The sequence below is a fragment of the Mytilus trossulus genome, chromosome 6 (assembly GCF_036588685.1).
Source record: "Mytilus trossulus isolate FHL-02 chromosome 6, PNRI_Mtr1.1.1.hap1, whole genome shotgun sequence".
In the NCBI taxonomy this organism is placed as follows: domain Eukaryota; kingdom Metazoa; phylum Mollusca; class Bivalvia; order Mytilida; family Mytilidae; genus Mytilus; species Mytilus trossulus.
In genome coordinates this window covers 81,300,192-81,322,502 of record NC_086378.1, presented here as the reverse complement: position 1 = coordinate 81,322,502, position 22,311 = coordinate 81,300,192, and the positions used below count along the sequence as shown (strand labels likewise).

At 32.8% G+C, this 22,311-nt stretch overlaps 2 protein-coding genes across 2 annotated transcripts; both read left to right on the top strand.

The window, feature by feature from the left end:
• Nucleotides 1-261: 261 nt before the first annotated feature.
• LOC134721997 ((Lyso)-N-acylphosphatidylethanolamine lipase-like) lies at nt 262-7,897 on the top strand. Its single transcript, XM_063585399.1, has 6 exons — nt 262-467; nt 2,873-2,970; nt 4,178-4,696; nt 5,189-5,300; nt 5,795-5,984; nt 7,380-7,897. The coding sequence occupies exons 1-6, from the start codon at nt 418-420 to the stop codon at nt 7,545-7,547; spliced, it is 1,137 nt and encodes a 378-aa protein (XP_063441469.1). The 5' UTR covers nt 262-417; the 3' UTR covers nt 7,548-7,897.
• Nucleotides 7,898-12,922: 5,025 nt separating this feature from the next.
• Nucleotides 12,923-19,809, top strand: LOC134723802 (uncharacterized). Its single transcript, XM_063587351.1, has 10 exons — nt 12,923-13,067; nt 13,864-13,988; nt 14,365-14,536; nt 14,856-14,979; nt 15,382-15,618; nt 15,999-16,102; nt 16,509-16,617; nt 18,036-18,165; nt 18,790-18,933; nt 19,600-19,809. Exons 1-10 carry the CDS (start codon nt 13,012-13,014, stop codon nt 19,731-19,733), a joined length of 1,335 nt encoding a protein of 444 aa, XP_063443421.1. The 5' UTR covers nt 12,923-13,011; the 3' UTR covers nt 19,734-19,809.
• Nucleotides 19,810-22,311: the final 2,502 nt, after the last annotated feature.

Genomic DNA, 22,311 nt, shown 5'->3' with positions numbered 1-22,311 from the left:
AATTAAATACACTGAGATACGATCATAACTTATCATTTCGAATAAGGCTGCTATTTCTAACCGAGTAATGGTTTATAAATAGGATGATTTTTTTTATATCATAGTTATATAACCGAGTGAAGTTTTTTTTTATTTCAATCGGTGCGAAGGCATCAGTATACTATTGGAACAGTTATATATACTAATACTATATATATACTAAACAATATATTTCCGCTAAATCGAGTCCCCGTGTACTGACATTTACAAGCGGTCTTTTTTAAGGGCTTATTGTTGTAATTGACACCGGCGAGTCGAAATCTACGCTCTATATTTTGATCGTTCTACCTAATATTGATGACTCAATTTCATTCACTTCTGAATATTTTTCATGGATTTAATAAAACAAACTACCTAATTTTATAGTCAGTTTTCAGCATGGAAACTCAAGTAACAGACCTACCAACTAACAATGCAGATCCGGCACAGTAAGTAAAATATCTTACAACATGGATACAGTACATTCAGTACATTTACATGGAGTATGTATCAACTGATTTGTTATTATTCTCTTTTATATTTGTCATTAGGATAACTCTGATAATTCGTTGTCCTATAATATATGCCTTCGCATTATATATTCACTATTTAACGTTTTCATGCTGATATTTTCATTTTTTATTTTTTGTCTAATGTCTCGGGTGGCACATCATCAGTGATAGTGAAAAGAAAATATCAGAACAGCAAATGGAAATAGTGAATAAAGCCCCCGAGGTCATATGTTATAGGACTATGATTATTCGATGCGTTTGAAATTTATTGTTTTTTATTTTATTTCAAGCTATAAAAATAGGATCATAATTATTATATATCTTAATTAAAAGGAAGCCGGTATACTTGCACTTTAAAGAAATATAAATTTAAAATGTAACCTGGGAACAGAACATTATATCTAAAAATCAATATATATGTTCCTGGTGTAACTTGTAACAAATGCCCCTAACAAAATAAAAATGTTAAATTAATTTATTATGATTGCTATTTTTGTTGTACACGTCAAAGTTTACAAAACAAGATATGGAAGTGGTCGTGAAAAGCAAAAAAAAGCAAAAAAAAAAAAGAAAATGAGATTAAGTTAATAAAATGGCTTTAAAATCTTAAACTATTGTACATGGAAACAAAAAGATCCTGGAGTCATATGTGGGACATGGCAGTTTTTGACCCTCCCCCTTTTTGTTCAAAATCCGTTATTTTTGTTTATTTTAAATTTCAATTATTTTTTGCGTATTTCTGATGCTTGCAGTGTAAAGGTCTGTAAAGTTAACTAGGAATGGTTGAAAGAAATTTTTATTTGATATTTTGTAGTAGATTTACAGGCCCGTAGCCAGGATTTTCCAAGGGGGGGTTGTTGGACTCACAAACTCGACTTTAACAGTCACAATTCGAACAGAACACTGACTTTAACAGTGCTTATTTGTTTTCAAGGGGGGGGGGGGGGGGGGGGGGGGGGGGGGCGTTCGGACCCCACTTGCTACGGGTATGATTTATACTAACATATATCAGACATATAATACATTATTGTACTATATTTCTCTGCATATATATATATCACAGAAAAACGTGAAAATATATAGTTATATATATTTTCCCGATTTTCTGTCATTTACTTTATTATGAATGCTGGTCATGTTATTTGGATAATTTTGTCTTAAAAACGACAGACCCTTTATTTTTTTTAATGCATTTGTTAAATTTAGACCCTTGTCTATAGTTGAAACAGTACGTTGTCCTGTTGGCGTACTTCCATTATTTTTATCGTTAGGTTAATGTCGCATTAGGTTGATGTCACGGTAATGTTTAACCCCACATCTTCTTTTATTCATACCGTTTTCTGTAAAATTGGTTCTTAAAGGGTTATTTAGCATATTGCGTCCAAACACATCCCCCCTCCCCCGATTTAATAGTGTTTTTTGAAAGTGTTTTTCCTTTCTGGCACGTCTTGTTAAAAGAGAGATGTGTCAAGATGTTTTGGACAATTCATAGCGGAATACGTGATATTATCCTTATTCGATTGTGTCCTGCAAGTGTTTAAGAAATGCTGCATTGTATATAAAACAATATATACAAAAGTTTCCAGTTTTTAGACGGATCCTTTATCTTATCTATAACACTTACCACTTTTATTTTACTTCATATTTGGAAATGACGAAGTATGTACAAAGTTGGTATTTGTTCAATTATGCCATAGTTGTATAAGGAATGATAACTGTGCAGTTTTTCTAGGGCAGTACTGACATGTAATATATTATCGGGTATATTATATATATCACAGTAAGAACAAATGTTATAATTATGCCTATACAGGATATCGTGTTAATTATAATTAATAAACAATTTAGTACAAATAAATGTATGATAATAATAAGGCTCTTATTAGCAGAAAAAACTCGTTTTAATTCTGGTTGCGGATTTACAGCTTCCCATGTACTAATGTATCTTTGCAAGCCTTTCAGAACAGTCCCAAATGCAGGCTAATCAATGCTTTCTATGTGAAAAAAGAAAACGAGACACCCAATTTCAGCTCAATATCATTTACAGTCACCATTTCAGTTTAATGTTTTATTATCGGCGATACATTGTGACTCTTGGTTATTTCCTATATTTAATATAATCAATGTTAAAGTAAGATAAAAAAAAAAATTAACTGTAAAACGTGGTTAACACAAGAATCTATATATAGTTGGGAGTTTGGTTTTTTTGGCATATGAAAGCAAATGACGTAACATATTTGAAAAAGCAATACATATTTCTCAATTCGCATGGTTCGTGCTTCCTAACTGCGAATGCATATCTATTGATATAAAAATGTATATATCTTTTTCATCTACAACAGCCATTGTCAGCAGCCGGAACAAAGTTGTAGAAAGTTGCCGAAATGGAGACCAACATCCAAGGCAAAATTAGCTGAAGTGGAAGAAAAGCTTCTAAAAGGTACGACACTTTGAATTAAAAAAAAATTACGTGCCGGGACTACAGCAAATGTGCCCATTTCAGAAAAATACGAATTACAATTCATCCGCAGTACCAGATGATTTGTTTACATGAATTTCAGATTAAAACCATAGAGGGTAAGCGTTAAAGATATCAATCTTCTTTAAAAACATAATGCATGGCAACATCGCTCGGGCGTGAATCTGGGTTTTAAACTACTAGTTGAGGCGCAAGCATCCCTATCTTATCGATCGCATCGATGGTGTTCAACTTTGTACATGTTTCGGCTTTCAAACTTGGGCGTCACCAGTAAGTTTTGTGTGGACAAAATGCACTTCTGGCGTATAAAATTTTAAACCTGTTGCCTTTTGTTAGCTGTTATTCGTGTGTTTCTTTGTCAATTGTGTTCAATTTATTTGTATTGTAGTCCTGTAATGTTGTGTTGTCATTTTAATGTTATATTTTACATGGCCATAAAGAAGGGAGGTTTGGCATACTCCAAAACCAGGTTCAACCCACCATTTTTGTCTGTAAAACAATGTCCTGTACCAAGTCAGGAATATGGTCATTGTTATATTATAGTTCGTTTCTGTGTGTGTTATATTTTAACGTTATGTTTCTGTTGTGTCGTTTGTTTCCTTTTATATTTGAGTGTGAATTCACATTATAATAAGACGTGTCACGGTACTTTTCTATCCCAAATTCATGTATTTAGTTTTGTCTAATGCTTAGTTCGTTTCTGTGTGTGTAACATTTTAATGTTGTGTTTTCATTTTCTTGTATTTAATGTGTTTCCCTCGTATTCGTTTTTGTCTATCGATTCATGAGTTTTGAACATCGGTTTACTATACTGTTTGCCTTCGTTTATCTGGCGTAAAAATGCGATTTCCAGATTAAACTTGCTTTATGCCGTGAAATTTTCCTTCATTGATGGTTTTGTGATAGTGTTGGTAGGATAAACCCCACCCGAATCCATGTCTTTTATTTTTTGATTGATTGTAAATTATTACCATGCAATGCAAACATTGGAATTTCAACACGTTCCGTTTGCATTTATACTGTCAAAATGTTTTTGTGAAATAATAATGTTTTATCCTGGTTTAAACATGCTAAAGTTTGTATGATCACAAATTTCTCTAACATTTGCTGGTTGTTCTAAAGAAAGTTTAACATTTAACTATTCATGATGCATTCTTAATCATTTTAGCGTATTTGAAGATTCCATACACCACGAGAATGGTCCAACTGTCAAACCCGAAACATCAATTATGGACAATATCTATTAACGAAAATCATAGAGGAACACCTTTAGTTCTAGTTCACGGCATGGGAGGTGGTATTGGACTGTGGGCCAAAAATCTAACAGAACTATCGAAAAATAGACCCGTATATGCATTTGATCTCATTGGTTTTGGTAAAAGTTCTAGACCAACATTAAGTACAAAACAAGAAGTGGCAGAGGACCAATTTGTAGACTCCATTGAAGAATGGAGAAAGCAAATGAAACTGGACAAGTTTATTTTACTTGGGCATAGTTTAGGTGGATATCTTAGTACAGCATATGCTCTGAAATATCCAGAGCGAATTCAGCATTTAATACCAGCAGATCCCTGGGGATATCACGAAAAGCCACCAGAAACACAGATGCCGACACGATACAAAATCTTACTGGGAATCGGAAGTCTATTTTACCCAATGTCTTTTCTACGAGCATCGGGACCATTTGGTAAGTAATATGAATTTGGTCACTCCTCAATTCGCATACTATATATAATAAGCTAAGTGATTATTCTATGTTCCGTAATTTAACACTTTCAAATGTGTGTAGCATATAGATAGATAGGTATTTTTATTTTAAAGTACAACTTGGTACATATACATGAAATACAATATATTGCAGTTTTAAACATAAGCATTCAATTAGCATGTATATGTATACTAACCAACCTTTAGAGGCTTATGATGCACTGTCATGTATGTACGAAAACTTATATGAATAAATTTCAAATCCATGAATCAATTTTATATGTGATGCTGAATTCTTGTTATATAGATACAAAGTAGTTTACGTATATCTTAACTCATACATATTACCCTTTTAATAATAATTCATTTTGTCGGAAATAAATGGCAATTATGTGTTGATATCTTGATTTAAAATTTACAACTGTAAATCTATATCTTAAATAATAAACAGATAATTGTTATCAATTTCCAGGTCCTGGATTGGTGAAGAAATTTAGATCTGATATCCAGAACAAGTTTGCTGATGCCCTCTCTGACGATACCGTCAGTAATTATATATATCACTGTAACGCAAGAACGCCAAGGTAGGTAACAAATTTGCAGCAATCAGAAATATTGTAATTTTCAGACATTGGGATGTTTTCTATAGTAGTATGTATATTACCAGAGTTTTTGGCGTTTCCCTTACATGGTGGTTCAAGTACTTGAGAGTATTGCAAGATGATGTAATTAAATGTTTGGGATATCACATTACAACTAATTAGTACACAACTCCTCAAATGTTTACACTGTACTACATAGAACATGTTAATAAACGAAACCATTAGGCGCTAGATATAAAAGAGAGAGAAAAGAATAAAAACATACCTGCTACTTTATATCAGCGTAAAAAAGATATGCTGCAAATTTATGAATATAAAAATGATTTAAACTTCATCTACAACTAGTATAAAAATAGCATTGTTTAAAAAAATATAAATTTTCATCTTTGAAGATTTGCATTATTCAATACACAACTGTTATTATTGATTTTGAATTTGATGGCTAGAAAATTTATCAAACACATTTTATGTTCCAGTGGCGAGATTGCCTTCAAGAGTATAAGTCTTGGACCATACATTTGGGCAAAAAATCCTATGATAACCAGGGCTGTCAATTTACCAAAGGAATTACCAGTGTCTATTTTATACGGATCTGAGTCTTGGATGGATAAAACAGCAGGGTATCAAGTACAGACGGCAAGGGATTCAAGTTATGTTACTGTACAGGTAAACATACAGATCAACATCAAGAGTCGTTTTCCTTGAAATATAAACAAGAAGACACCAAATAACATAGAAATTAACAACTATTTAAAGGTCATTGCACTGCCTTTAAGGCTTTCAACAATGAGCAAAGCCCATGCCGCATAGTAAGGTATTACACGCGCCGAAATGACAAATTTCCCTTTAAAATTTTATAAGTTTAAAGTTAAAACTGTCGTTTCTAGTCATTTTCGTATGACTTTTTTTGATGGGGCATATTTTTTATCATCTACTTAATATTTTTTAAGTATTAGATTAGGTCTAACAAATAGTTAGTTCTTTCAGTTCCTCCCCCGTCTACTCAAATTTTGTGCCATTTTCTTTTTTTCATATTTTGATGCTTCCATGTTTGGACAAAACCATTTGATTTCTTGTACAAAAATCCTGTCGATGTAACTGAAAATTTTGTAGTTTCACCCGAAGAGCTTAATGGATATTAAGTCTCACTATTGCTATTTATTATGCAGTTATTCACGCATCTCTTTTTGAAAAAGGACACATCGTTTTTACCTGTACTGTACGACATTGCTGTATACAATTTTATCCGATGCACAGTGCCCATATTAAGTGTAGGATTAAATATTTTACATCTCTGTCTTAAACTTTGTTGTTTATTGTACCAGTATCTCAGACTTTAAAAGTGCTACCTCTAAACTAACCTTTATTGTACTTTCATTTATAAATATACCAGTACCTGTTCCGCTACATCATAATTATAAGGAATTGATTTCTAAAAACAAAATTATAACCCCATTATATGTTCAAGATCCTGTACTTATGTCCAGAGATAGTGTTTTTATATACCGTTATGTTGTTTTTCTTCAGAGAATTTGTCATTCGCGGCAGTTCTTTAATTGACTCGGTTGAATTTATCCATTTCTGTAAAACGCAAGTTTATATCTTTTAAACTTATACACATCTGTAAAAGCAAGGCAATTTATATCTTGATTTTGCTTTTTGTAGCCACTAATCATTTTTATGCCCCACCTACGATATAAGAGGGGCATTATGTTTTCTGGTCTGTGGATCCGTTCGTCCGTCTGTTCGTTCGTTCCTCTGTCCAGTTTCAGGTTAAAATTTTTGGTCGAGGTTGTTTTTGATGAACTTGAAGTCCAATCAACCTGAAACTTAGTAGATATGTTTCTTATGACATGATCTTTCTAATTTTAATGTCAAATTAGAGTTCTGACCCCAATTTCACGGTCCACTAAGCATAGAAAATGATATTGCGAGTGGGGCATCCATATACTGGGGCATCCATATACTGGGGACACATTCTTGTTACATATATATATTAATATTAAGATGTCTTTTGGTTTATTATTTATCGTCAGTCATAACGAACCCTTCTAATTTCAGAAAATTCCAGATGCAGGACATCATGTTTACGCTGACAGATCTGATATATTTAATGTTGTTGTCTCGGAGATCTGTAAAGCTGCAGACCAGAACAGCGTCGTGTCACATGACAAACTGGAAGATATTATATTGAGCTTTGAAAGTACCAGTACAAAGAAAACCACATGACCTAATCACATGACTAGCTTTATAATTCTAAAATATTTGCTTTAAAGGGATCTGAAATATTAGCTTTAAAAAGATCTGAAATGTAAGTGAAATCCGTCTCGTTTATAAGGTCATACTTGAAGATTCTGCATAGAGTTTCTAAGTTGGCATTAAGGGAAACTTTATTGGTAGTGAATACGGGCCAATAGCAGACAGCTATTTTGTCTTTCTTTAAGAATTCTATTTTTGTACCACTATTTTTGCTGTGATAATATATATTTATTGCTATGTTATTTAATGTTATACATCGTTTCTGTTCTGTGTTAAATGTTTATCTTTCTATTTAAATACATTAATAAAGGTTAAAACAAGGAATGCTTCGATTATTTTTCAATTATTTATACTTTTCTTGTTCATATATCTATACTATTAAACGAGAAGACCTCATTTTGGGTGTCGCTTCTCTTCTTTCCACAATAAATTAATCATCATGCCTCTGTGTCCTATGGGTACAGTGCATAATCGCATTTGTCATCCATTCATATGATTATTCAATTGAGTTATTTTGGGTGAAAAACAAGAAAAAAGACGTTCGGATATGTTTCCGTCATTGGGCGAAATTTTAAGCCAGATTAGACTTCCGGTTTGCGTTTTTCTGTATACTTTGAACATACATTAATACTACGAATACAATGTATTTTCTGTCTTATATTCGTCATTGGACGAAATTTAAGTCAGATTAGACCTCCGGTTTGCGTTTTTCTTTTTACTTTGAAACAAATACATATACTACGAATAAAGTGTATTTTCTTTCTGATATCATTTTCAAGTTTACTATCCACGGCAGTCTCAGGGTTTATTTAATAGAGAGGGTCTGAATAATATATCAATGACCGCTGTGGATCAATTATTAAACTGAGAATTGACTGTAAAACGAAAATACACTTCGGGACGTCTTATAGAGAGGGTCTGAATAATATATCAATGACCGCTGTGGATCAATTATTAAACTGAGAATTGACTGTAAAAAGAAAATACACTTTCGGGACGTCTAATAGAGAGGGTCTGAATAATATATCAATGACCGCTGTGGATCAATTATTAAACTGAGAATTGACTGTAAAAAAAATACACTTTCGGGACGTCTGGAACGGGTGTTTTTAAGATCGAAATTGCAGGATTGATCATTTCGGGATCCGGGATTTCTTTTTTCGAATTTCGGGATGTCGAGATATTTAGTTTGTATAATAAATTCAGAACCTCCGGATTTCATGTTTTTAAGCCCGGGATATTGGGATCAAGGCCCCTCCGCAGTGGCGGATCCAGAAATTTTCATACGCAGGGACCCATTGACTGCAAAAGAGGAGCCCGATCCGGTCATGCTTCAGTGATTCCCTATATAAGCAACCAATTATTTTCCAGAAAAGGGGGGGGGGGTCCTAAATCCGCCTCTGCCCCGACCCTCCCTTTAATGAATGTTCATAATATTCAGATAAGCGCTAAAATTATTCATGTAGAACAAACAAACAAAAAAAGGATTTTTTTGTGGAAAAAGGAGGAGCCGGGCTAGAAAAACAATTATCCTGTCTCAAATTACCTATGACTTTTGATACCTTTTCTGATATTCTCAAGTCACTAAATGTTTTACAAAAAAAGAAGATGTGGTATGAATGCCAATGAGACAGCTCTCCACAAGAGACCAAAATGACACCGAAATTAACATTTAAAGGTCACCTTACAGCCTTCAACAATAAGCAAAAGCCGATACTGCATAGTCTGATATAAAAGGCTCCGAAATGACAATGTAAAACAATTCAAATGAGAAAATTAACAGCCTCATTTATGAACAAAAAATGCACGAAAAACAAATATCACTGAACCAATGAATTACAGGCTCCTGACTGGAATGTTCATAATACATGTACACTAAATGTATGTTCATAATGAAATTAATAGAAAACATTTTGGAAATAAAGGAGGAGGGTTAAAAAAAACATTTTCCTGTCCCCAAGTACCTATGACTTTTGATACTTTTCCTGAAATTCTCAAGTCATTAAATCTTTTATTAAATTCTTCCTACAACACTTTACATCCTTTCTTATACGCTCTGAATGCCCGCGATGACTTTTGATACTTTTCCTGAAATTCTCAAGTCATTAAATCTTTTATTAAATTCTTCCTACAACACTTTACATCCTTTCTAATACGCTCTGAATGCCCGCGATTTCGCGGGTGTGTTCTAGTATACATAGATATAGTAATTCTGGAAGATGTGGTGTGAGTGCCAATGAGACAACTCTCCATCCAAATAACAATTTATAAAAGTAAACCATCATATGTCAAAGTACGGCCTTCAACACGGAACCTCGGCTCACACCGAACGACAAGCTATAAAGGGCTCCAAAATTACTAGTGTAAAACTATTTAAACGGGAAACCAATGGTCTAATCTATATAAAAAAACGAGAAATATGATTTGATAGCAGCATCATCTGCCAACTCACCAGCTCTAGGAGGGAGACTCCCATTCGTTTCTTTAAAAAAATCGAAATCTCCCTCTTTGGACCTATCACCTGTTAACGAGACTAAAGTCCTAAAAACATGTATGTTCATTCCATTAAATAGAGAATAAGAAGATGTGGTATTGAGCCAATAAGGCAACTATTCACCAGAAACGAAATGACGTACATGAATGTTAGCGACTATTAAAAGGTTACTGTGTCTAAGTTGTTTGGCAATATTTTCTGTAGTTTAGCTTCAAACGGTTTGCAATATAGCCAATCACAATTTCATAACTTGTTTTATGCGCCATTTATTGTCATGTTTTCTGGTCCGTTCGTCCGTCTGTCACGCCTATGGTTATAGTTTTTGGTCGAGGTAGTAATTCATAAATTTAAATTCCAATCAACTTGAAACTTAGAAAACATGTTCTCTATGATACGATCTTTTTAAAGCCAAATGAGGGATTTCACCCCATTTTCACGGTTTATTGAACATAGAAATTGATAGTGCGGATGGCGCATCTATGTACTTCCGACACATTCTTGTTCAAAGCTAATTCATAATAAATACTAGATATAGGAAGATGTGGTGTGAGTGCAAATAACATAACTCTCCATCCAAATAATAATTTTAAGAAAGTAAACCATTATAGGTCAATACTAGTATGTGTATATTTGCCACTGAAAACAATCAGGATCAACAAGTTTATGTACATTAATTTATTTAACCAAACTAAATTAAAAGATTCAAAATAATTCGCTTGCCTACTATAAACTTTTCTCTACATTTACATTCATCAGATCGTCACTAAACACAACTAAAACTTTAACAAAAAGACGAAACACACAAGGAAATCGAAGTTAAAAAACCCCACACCAATCAGTTTTAAAAGTAAACATCCAACAGATTCAGTACGACGTCGTTTCCAATTAACATTCACACATTTTCAGTACTCGTTCGTACTCCGTGAAATTAGCAAAAAAGATAAATTCACTTGCACGAACGAAGAGCATGTAAGCAGATACACAATTTAAGGAAAGCATAAACAGACATTGGAGTAATCGCCTGTTTTCTACGACCACAAACGATATGTATCGAGTTTAACCTTACTCGACACAAACTTTTCCTTAGATTGTTCGTGTAGTTACGACTGGTGTTCTGGTTAGAACTTTCAGAAACAAACATACTACCGGGTAGCTTAAAGACCGCAGAATATTTTTGTTGTTTATGTATTATAAGGTTTATTTCCCAACCATCCCTTGTTAATAACAGTTTGTGTGTTCCATATGATACATATGTTTTCATTAACAACGTAACAATTTCGGCCTTCGTTTCCCTTCGCCCCTGATTATACCAATACAATTGAGAATGGAAAAGGGGAATGTGTCAAAGCGACAACAACCCGACCATAGAACAGACAACAGCCGAAGGCCACCAATGGGCATTCAATGTTGCGAGAAATTCCCGCATCCGGAGGCGTCCTTCTGTTGGCCCCTAAACAAATATATGCATACTAGCTCAGTGATAATGAACGTCATACTAAACTCCGAATTATACACAAGAAACTAAAATTAAAAATCATACCAGACTTACAAAGGCCAGATGCTCCTGACATGAGACGGATGGAAAATTGCGGCGGGGTTAAACATGTTTTTTTGAGATTTCAACCCGCGATCCCCTATATCTCTAGCCAATGTAGAAACACAAAAGCACAACAAAACGCACAGTAAAACTCAGTTTAATAGAAGTCCGCGTCTGAAGACAGAATATGAATCAAAAGGAAATAAACAAAATGACAATAGTACATAAATAACAACAGACTATTAATTTTTAGTAAAACTTAGGATTTTCTTTTCCCAGGAATAGATTACCTAAGCCGTATTTGGCACAATATTTTGGAATTTTGAATCCTCAATGCTATTCAACTTTGTATTTTTTTGGCTTTATAACTATTTTAATATGAGCGTCACTGGTGAGTCTTATGGAGACGAAACGCGGGTCGGCGTACTAAATTATAATTCTGCATGGTACCTTGATAATTACTAGCAGTAACTGACATTCCAGCTCCAGACCTTTAATTAAACTGATTGAAATATATGTCTTCATCATATGAAAATCAGGCACAATCCCTCCTGTTCGGGGGTTAGTATTATACCATCATGAAATATATGAGAAGAACATTAATCATGTTATGCCAACAACTGGTTTTAGAATTAATGCGTTTAATTCCGATACAAAGACCCTATAAGTGAATCATTATTAATGCCAAAATATGCAATCTTTAATGACCTGACAACAGTATCGTAACTATATCCCTTCTTTAAAGGTTTTGTTAGCTTTTGAGGTGAATACTGACATGTTTGTGCCTTGTAAAGGATATTACCATAACAGATCGCATGTGAAATACCTGAACGTATAAAATGTCTGCATGTTGTGTAATATTTACGAATTATCTTTGTACCGATGTTAAAATTTAGTAAATGTTTTGACTAGTTTGTGATACATAAATTTCTCTCGCTAGAATCTAATACGTTGTTACATACACGAGCAAATCGTACACGTTGAGATATATAAACACCGTAAGATGGCCACATCTAAAAATGGATAATTAACAAGCATTGTTTAGACGATTTAGACGATGTTAGATACGATACTTAACGAAAGCAAACAAATCATATATATATTTTTTTAATTTAATTTTGTAATTTCTGTTCAAAATCTGGTTTATGATTAATTTACACTTCTAAAAAAATTTTTTTTTCAATTTAAAGAGAAACGAAAATTAACAAAGATGCATGTTTGTACAAGAAACTTTTGTTAATTGTCTTTGCGTCTTCAGCATCGTCAACCAATGGCGAAGCAGTATAGAACTATGACGTTGTCATCATTCTCTGTCTTCTCTGTAGCGACGTTCCTTCACTACGCCATAGAAAGTCACAAAATATTTCCAGGATATTTTCGTTGATTTTAAAGAAGATAAAGCAATGAATTCGGTTTTAGTACCAGATATATATCGGCTTATGTCCGGTCCATATCACAGGTTAGTTTTGTATACCGACATTGACTATCTAAACCAGAAAAAAATACTTTTATTGGTTAACGAAAAAATTTCTAAAATCATGAAATAGGCTGATATCTAAAAACTGATATTAGTCATACGATTCCATGCTTTTTATAATTTGTGAACACAGATGCAAAAGCAGACAAATTAACTATGTCAAAGATTTATGTTTTATGTGTTTTATGTATTGTGCTTGTCATATATGTGTTAAATTAACTATGTTAAAGATTTATGTTTTATGTGGTTTATGTATTGTGCTTGTCGTATATGTGTGTCGGATAAAAGCTCTACAGACTTATGTTGTATTGTTATATGTATAAACGACTTTAAATAAATATTTAATGCTTTATGCTAAGATAAATTTAATTTTCAAAGAAAACAAAATGAGACAGTACCATGCAGGAAGTCATGCTTTATCCTTAAAATGAAAAATTTAATCAAATTCACAAATTTTGTTGAAAATTATACTAATTTTTAATCGAAAGCATCTACGAGAGTCAGGATTAACGGTTTTTCATTTCATTATAACCCTTTTCTCTATTTTTGTTTAATTTTAACCTTATGCTCTATTCCTTATGATTTCAGCACACAATTATTCTCTTTTCTTTATTTTCTTGTCAATTCTTTTACTGTAATTTTTAAATTTCTTATCCTTCAAACAGCATTTGTTTGTCTATCATTCTCTATATTGTTAACGCCATCTAGAACTTTAACCAACGTGCATTTCAAACTCTACTTTAATTTAATAGTAAGTTTAGATTTTTTCCAATTGCAGTATTGATAACTTTACAACATTGTGCGAAGAGCTAGAAGACCATCTTGATCCATCAATAGATGAAGTATGTATGGAGAAGATGATCAGCATCATGAAGAGATTGATAGATTATAAAACAGATGAAGGTAAGTTTGTGTTGCCAAAGAGTTCTACATACATGTATGTCAAAGAAGATGTTTTATCCTCGAAAAACACAAAATATTCAAGATTATTTTGTTAAAAAATCCTGTTTATACAATTATTTTCTTGAAAATTTTAACTACCGTATGTATATTGTATCTCAGAACACGATTTTTTTTATTGCCTTAATTAAACAAATATGTTGTTTATTTTCGGAGATGAATACAATTCGATGTTTTTATGAAAAACTTAAGGCTTGCGAATTCTTCTGTCATTGACCAACATTTAAAAACACCTTGTTACAGACAGGGTGATCTTTATATGCTACTGAATATTTGTTTCTGAAATTATTAAGAAATGCACAATGTAATATCTTTTCAGTTTTTCCTAAGATGAACGAGTTATTTTACATGTTGACGGAGACAGTTTTCAGTGTTGTCGAGTCCCAGGAGAATTGGTCAATATCTGAATCCGAGAAGCCATCAGTAGCCAGGATGATTCTTGACAAGTTTCAGAAAATGATAGTAGGAGGCAGAATTCTGCCAAAACAAACGTGAGTTCAAAGAATTTCCTTTCGGATAACATGCTGTCTTAACAAATTCATATTTTTCATTGTTTGAAAATATTTTGTTTGTACTTTAGAAATTCGCTTCAACGAAAAACATTTCAAATCAAAAGTTTAAACAGAAATTCTGGAATTTTATTTTGAAATGATATTTTGTCGCTGGTTGAGAAATTAGAAATCCGTTTCGAAGAAATGAAATGAAAAACATGCGAAAACACAGAAGTTCGAGTGATTTATTTGGTAATTTAAAGAGCATTATTTATCAATCAAACTAAATCTCATTTTTTTTTGTTCTGCTGTATTTTAGATTAACGGAGAAAAAATGCCACAAGCGGTATAAACAAGTAAGAGAATACACAGAAGTAAAAGATTTAGAGAAATTGATAGAGAACCACGAGAAAATTTATCAGGAACTTCAGGACCAACAAAAGGTAAACTAACGTCAACAGTTTTGATATTACAGTAATAAGGAACAGCGAAACAACGAAACAGTAGAACAAACAATTAGAAAAGCAAACAAACCGAAACAGTAGAACAAACAATTAAAAAGCAAACAAACCGAAACAGCAAAACAACCAACGCAGCGTTACAACAGAATAAGCGGAACATATTTGAATTACCGAAAGACTTATCACGTGCCTACATTCAACATGTTCAAGGTCGTTCCGTTAATCGGTTGTTTCATTGTTTTATATTTTTTTTCGTGTTTTGATTTAATTTATTGTTCCATTGTTCTCAAGTTTAATGTCGTAACCGCAATCAATATTTTTGTTTTGTTTTGAAGACTTTTGCAACAATTTTATTTATTTGACAGTTTATATATTTTTCTTCAGAAATGTTGGGCCATCAACGACAAGGTGACATTTGATACCAACCTACTTCAACGTAAAAAAACTTTCTTCGAGGAATATGAAGACCAATTCTCACCTAAATATCATAAGCGGAGCACGGATTTCATTGAGTGGCTTCAAAAGAAGTTAGAGAGAAAGATGAAGAGGGCTGCTGAAACTAGGGGAAAGTATCAAACTTTACTTAATGCTGAAAGTGTGGCCAAAGATAAAGTGCGACAGGTACACATGTATAAATAAGAAAAAAATGTAATCACAATCCCTTGTTTTAAGAATGGTCTGGGGGAGGGGAGATGAGAGAAATACCATTCGTAGTTATTCCACAAGACTATGATACATGAATTAAAAATCAAAATATGAGAACCGATACTGCGAACTCAGTTAAATTTGAAAGAAAAAATAGTCAGGAGCCTCTGGCCTTTGTAAGTCTGGCATGCTTTTAAATTCTTTTTAGTTCATTTATAAATATGTTTTGGAGTTTAGTATGTCGTTCATTTTAACTGAACAAGAACACATTTTTATTAAGGGGTCAGCTGTGACCCACCCACCTATTTATTACTAGTACATACTATACGAGTAATTTATAAATAATTTCTTTACAGTTGGAAAGTCAAATTTTAGATAGTCTAAAATACGGATTTAACGAAAAGATATTGAGTGGACTTGTTTTTCTGAAGCGAGTTATGTCAACCGTTAACACTGAAAGGTAAGCTAATCTACCTCCAACTTGATCCTTAATTTCAGAGGTAATTTTTCTTCTATAAATCGGAAGCATATAACTAGTAGTATGGCATCATTCATACATCATACATATATATTAAACTAATATGATATATTTGTATAATTTTGAGAAGACAATCATTTTCTATGGGAAAAATTGTAAAGTGAAACCCGCCTTTTAATTATTTTTCCAACATTTGGTAACATAGTGCAAAAATAAAATAAACTAATTTCTCGTTTTAAAAAATGTGTTTTGACTTGTCACACGTACCACGCCATTTTTTTTCTCATTAAAATTCAATTCTTTTATTATAAAATCTCAGACACCGATAGTGCTTCAAGAGGATATCAGTACATATTTTGAAATATAATTTGCATATTTGTTTTTACAGGTCACATGACATTATGCAGCACATCCAAAAGCTAGAAACTGAGAGCCAACATTTAGTTACCAACATCGTAAATACACTTAGTTCAAAATACAACAGTGTATCACCACAGGTACTTATTTTTATCTTCAAGGAAATTTTGTATATGAAGAAGTTAAACTAGAAACAAATTTAAAATGCGCGGAAATAAGCAAATCATTAACGGATCTGCATGCATGTATGACAGTTTAATTAGGGGACGACCATTTGATATTCTGGGGGGCCAGGAGGATTTGTTTTTGATCTGTTATTTATTTTTGTAAATTGAGAGGACAGATTATTCATTTTCTGCACTACTGAAGCAAGATTTTTCATTTTCATTAAAGCAAGTGACTGATTATTCATTTTCACAACTATATTTATGATATTCGAAATCATACAATTTTTTAAATATTTGTTAATTATGAATAATACATGTATATTTAAGTCATTATGTACCATTTAATCAGAAAAGATCATAATTCCCTGCAAACATTTTAAGAGTCAAGATTTCATTCATAACCGCAGACACATACTTGTGTACAAGAGGAAAATATAATATACAACATTTTAAGATAATACATAGCGATACAGGACAAACGAAACACAAATACATAGTAATAAGTATATTATAAAAGACAATTGGTATAATTAGATTAAGTATTTTATCATTTTCTTCACGAAATGAATCGTTTATATATATTCCAAAGCAATAAACATGTATTGCATACATATATAGTATTAAAAATAATTTAGTTTACCTAGCCTCTTTGAAAAGTAGTGTGAAACATATTTTGCTGAGCGGAGCGAGGCAAAAAAAATTTGAAGGGTTTTAGAACCGCTGAAGGCCCAAGAAGCTATAGACCTGCTAAGTTATTTATTTTCAATACATTGCAAGTCAGGTTATTTATTTTCAAACTACCACAGAACAAACCATTTATTTTTGTGATTATCAAGGCTGAATTATTTATTTTCAAAATCCTCCTGGCCCCCCCCCCCCCCCCCCCCCAGAATATCAAATGGTCGTCCCCTTAAAGGCTCCCCCACAAATAATTCCAAATATGGTCCTCTTTTTATAAGAATTTTGAAGTATTTGAACAATGTAGTGAACTAGAAAGATATTACAAATATTATACGATTTGTTGCAAATTAATGATTGTTTAAAATTTCGAAATTATTATAAGATGTTTATAAATGCTAACAATGTGACTTCCTGAGTATCTCCATACTATATATACTATGTTATTTAAAAAAAAGATAATATCGAAATTCAGAGACTCGGATTTGTATGCTCCACCTAGGGGCATTATATGTTTTCATCTGTGTGTCTGTTCGTTCATTCGTGTGTGTCCCGCTTCAGTTTAAAGTTTTTTGTCAGGGTAGTTTTTTTTTATGAAATTATAGACCAATCAACCACATGCTCCCTATGATATGATACTTTCACTTTAGATGTATCTATATATTGTTTAAAATATAGATTCTAAAATTTGCTTATAAATTTCTATTGACAAGGAATTTCACCTTCAGCATAAATTTTCTGAGGAACTTCCTGACTGTGAATTCACTGGATACCATGCCAACCTTAGGCAAATCAAGTTGAAAGCAATAAAGAAGGTCGAACAACAGGCCACCAGTAATGATAGTGAGTGTCTTTAGTATAATATCTTCATAAAAAAATGTAGAACATGAATTTTATTCTAACCATTTTCAATTGAAACGGAAACGGAAATCATTACATCATAGTACGTCTGCCTTTTATTTTTATTTCACTTTGCAATATTGCGTATATAAAAAAAAAGAAGATGTGGTATGATTGCCAATGAGACAACTGTCCACAAGAGACCAAAATGACATAGACATTAATAACTGTAGGTCACCGTACGGTCTTAAACAATGAGCAAAGCCCATACCGCATAGTCAGGTATTAAAGGCCCGATATAACAATGTAAAACAATTGAAACGGGAAAACTAACGGCCTTATTAGTATAAAAAATGAGCGAAACACAAATATGTAACACATAAACAAACGACAGCAGTATGTTTAGAAGTTGCATTCATTGTTTTGTTACCTTTTTATTGTTTATAAAAACTTTAAAATGCTTTGTTTTTGTGCTGTTAACTTAATCTTATTTTTTATTATTATTTTTTATTATAACTATCATTATTACATGAACATAAGTTAATCTTTTCCATGTTGAATTTGTCGAACAAAATCTTTTCTATGCCTAAAAATATTTAAGTTCTTCTTAATTTTTTTAATGAACAGAAGCCACCAAAGACGGAGCAGCTTTTACCTACTGCTTTACACGTCAGACATACCTCCATTCACGTGACGTGAACAATAATATACATCCGGGCTTTAGTGCAGCATCTATCGAGACACATGCCGGCTGTAGTGCAGTACCAAAAGGTAACTGGAATACTAGATTTTATTCCGATTTTATAATCAGTTATTATGATTCATTATCATCAAGGAAAGAATAAAAAATATCAACATCTGTTATAACGTTGGAAATAAACGTCATCATCAGTAATCGACAAATCTTTCAAACTTTTTTTTAAACTGTTTTATTTGACTATTACTGATGACTCATTTTAGACAATTCACGCGTCTGCTGTGAAAATGTCAATCCTGGTATCTATTTTGAGTTTATATAAATTAAAACAAGACAAGAATCAAAAGTAAAAATAGCTTTTTTTGTTTGTTTTTTTTAGAAAAGTTGAGGATGTATACAATATTTTCAAGTTTATATATAGTTTTGCATTTCAAATATTTTAACACTGAGAGTTAAGCAATATCACAAACAACATTGCCAAGTGCAGCAAATCTCGCTTTTAAGTCACATTTGAAATAGAGTTTTGTCATGCCCCACCTAGGATTATTATGATTTTCGGTCTGTGTGTCCGTTCGTTCGTCCGTCCGTCCCTCCGTCTGTACCGCGTCGGGTTAAAGTTTTTGGTCAATGTAGAAATTGATGGAAAAAAACCTGCCAACCTACACTATTTTTTTGAAAGATGCAATAGGAAACACGCATATTAATTTGTTTGTCCTTATGCGTTATTTTTAATGTTGTAGGGATGATTGTTAAACAAAAGATTGCAACAGAATCTTCTGATGTCTCATTTGGATGGTACAAAAGGAATTCATGGCAACAGAAGAAATGGACCTTCTTTCTGATCCCGAAAAACTCTAATACAACATTGTCATAATCTTGAACATTAATCATTCATATTATAAAAAAAAGAATCTGTACGATTTTGAAAATAAAGAATATAATCTTTAATATTTATTTTGAATTGTGATTTTTCGGTTTGTATTTCGAATATTGTGTACTAACTTAGTGAAATCGTTGTTTTTCCTCGACATAAAATTGTTATGTATCTTACTGCAACGATTCTCCACGACAATAGTGAAAACATGAAAAAAAATAACAGATACCGAATTCCGAGGACAATTCAAAATGAAAAGTCCCTTATCAAATGGCCAAATCAAAAGCTCAGATACAGAAAACGTCAAACGAATGGAAACAACCATCACATTCCTGACTTGTTACAGGCATTTTCTGATGTAGATAATGGTGGATTAATCATGGTTTTAAAGCTAGTTGAACATTTCACTTGCATGACAGTTGCATAAAATTATATTGACAACGATGTGTGATTCGAGACCTCGTATAGTGAGATTGTTATGCTCTTTGTATGTTACGGAGTTCGAGTTCTAACAGGATTTCATTTAAGTATTTTGCAAGATGCAATGCATAGGTGGACCCAGTGGGCCCGGTCCCCCTATTGTTTAAAAATTTGGTTGATTTTATAAGGAACCACTGAAGCATGACTGAAACCCCCATTTTATATGTCTGTCAGTGCCCCTCCCATGGATCCGCCTACAATGCATACATGTTTATGACTTGCCATAACTAAGATAAAGAGCGGCTAAAGATAACAAGGTAACATTCAAAACTCATAAGTCGAGAGAAACTGGAACATTAAGACATATTCAGGCTTCAGTGCAGTGTTTAAAAAAACGTAAAACCAATCTATTGTCATTATATAAACAACACATACAGAAGATGAGAGGATGATATAGCAGATTGTTACCCCGAGAAAACATTGTCAAACCCGGCAAAGATATTTTACCTATGTCATGTGTTAGTGGATTTTAACACATGACATAAATAAGATCTCTTTGTTCTGTCTGCTATAATCTGAACAATGCATAGCTATAGACCACCTCACGTAAAGAAGTTTTCACATCATGTAATGACGTTTTCACATAATGTAATGATGTTTTCACATCATGTAATGTAATGAAGTTTTCACATCATGTAATGAAGAGTTCACATCATGTAATGAAGAATTCACATCATGTAATGAAGAGTTTACATCAAGTAAAGAAGAATTCACATCATGTAATGCAGAACTCACATCATGTAAGCAACATTTGCATCATGTCATAGTAGTTTATTCTTATAAGGCAGTGATGGCGTTCCATACAACTCGGTTATTTTTTGACATAACCCATCTGTAGTCATTCTGTAATTTGGAATAATTATTTTTCACAATGTCCAATTCCGTTTTCAATGAAGCATTGTGAGAAGCATGATAATTGTCGTTACACCTTGCTTAGTTGCCAGCAGTTCTTTCTTCAGTTGGGAAATTTCCTCTTCCAATTTTGGACGCGCATTTCCTTCTTTGGACAATATATTCATCAAAGTGTAAAATTGCTGGTCTGACATGGTTTGTCTGGTTGTCTGCGGAGGCGATGTTCTGCCATCTAGCAAAAACCCGGAACTATAAACCGAAAAAAATAAACAAAGGAAAACTTGTGTCAACCTCATCTTTTTACAGTCTGAAACAAAACTGACTAAACAGTTCAAGTATATAGATTATCAGATAAAATACATTACATCATATGATAAAATTTCATTTAAGTGTAACTAGTTAAGGTTCATCATAACAAATGGACAAATATGGCCGTATTTTTACCTCAAAAACTACTCTGTGTACAGACTTACCTGTGCTGTTTGAAAAGTTTTAATGCCTAGCATCCACTAGATATATAAAAGTTAAATGCATTTTGTGTTTAAGAAAGATAAAATCTTTCTTGGTTTTTGCTGGGCATTTTTTTTCCTTTCTTCAGAAGGTGCAAAAATAAACAAACACCTGCATTACTTTGATACTGTCCACTCACTGACTCAGATAAACTCTTTAACTCACCTATAGTTGTGAAGATACCTGGTGTCCATGTCAATTAAGGACAATGAAAACAATATAAACCGTTTTTTTTTACCTGAGGGAGCATCTCATAGTTGTTCCACAACTTAGTCAATTTTCACACCTTTTGCATGCAGGAAAAAAAATGCCCATCAAAATCCAAAAGAGATTTTATCTTTCTGAAACACAAAATGGATTTAACTTTTTTATATCTAGTGGATGCTAGGCATTAAAACTTTTCCAACTTTACAGGTAAGTCTGAACTCAGAGTAATTTTTAAAATACAGCCATATTTGTCCGTTTGTTAAGATGAACCTTAAGGTTACTAGTTTGATTACGAAAGATATAATACGTGTTATATAATGTCCGTGAAAGAGGACACTAGTTTTTCATGTGTCGTGGGCCTCAATCCTTTTGTTGTCTGGGGGACTATACGGTTGAAGTCACGCTTATAATTTCCATCAAATACTGCCATCGACAAAAACACATAGGTTACAATACACCATTAGATTTTATGGGCGCAGCCATTTTATCATCATAACATGGTATTCAGAATTAAGAGTATGGCGAATCC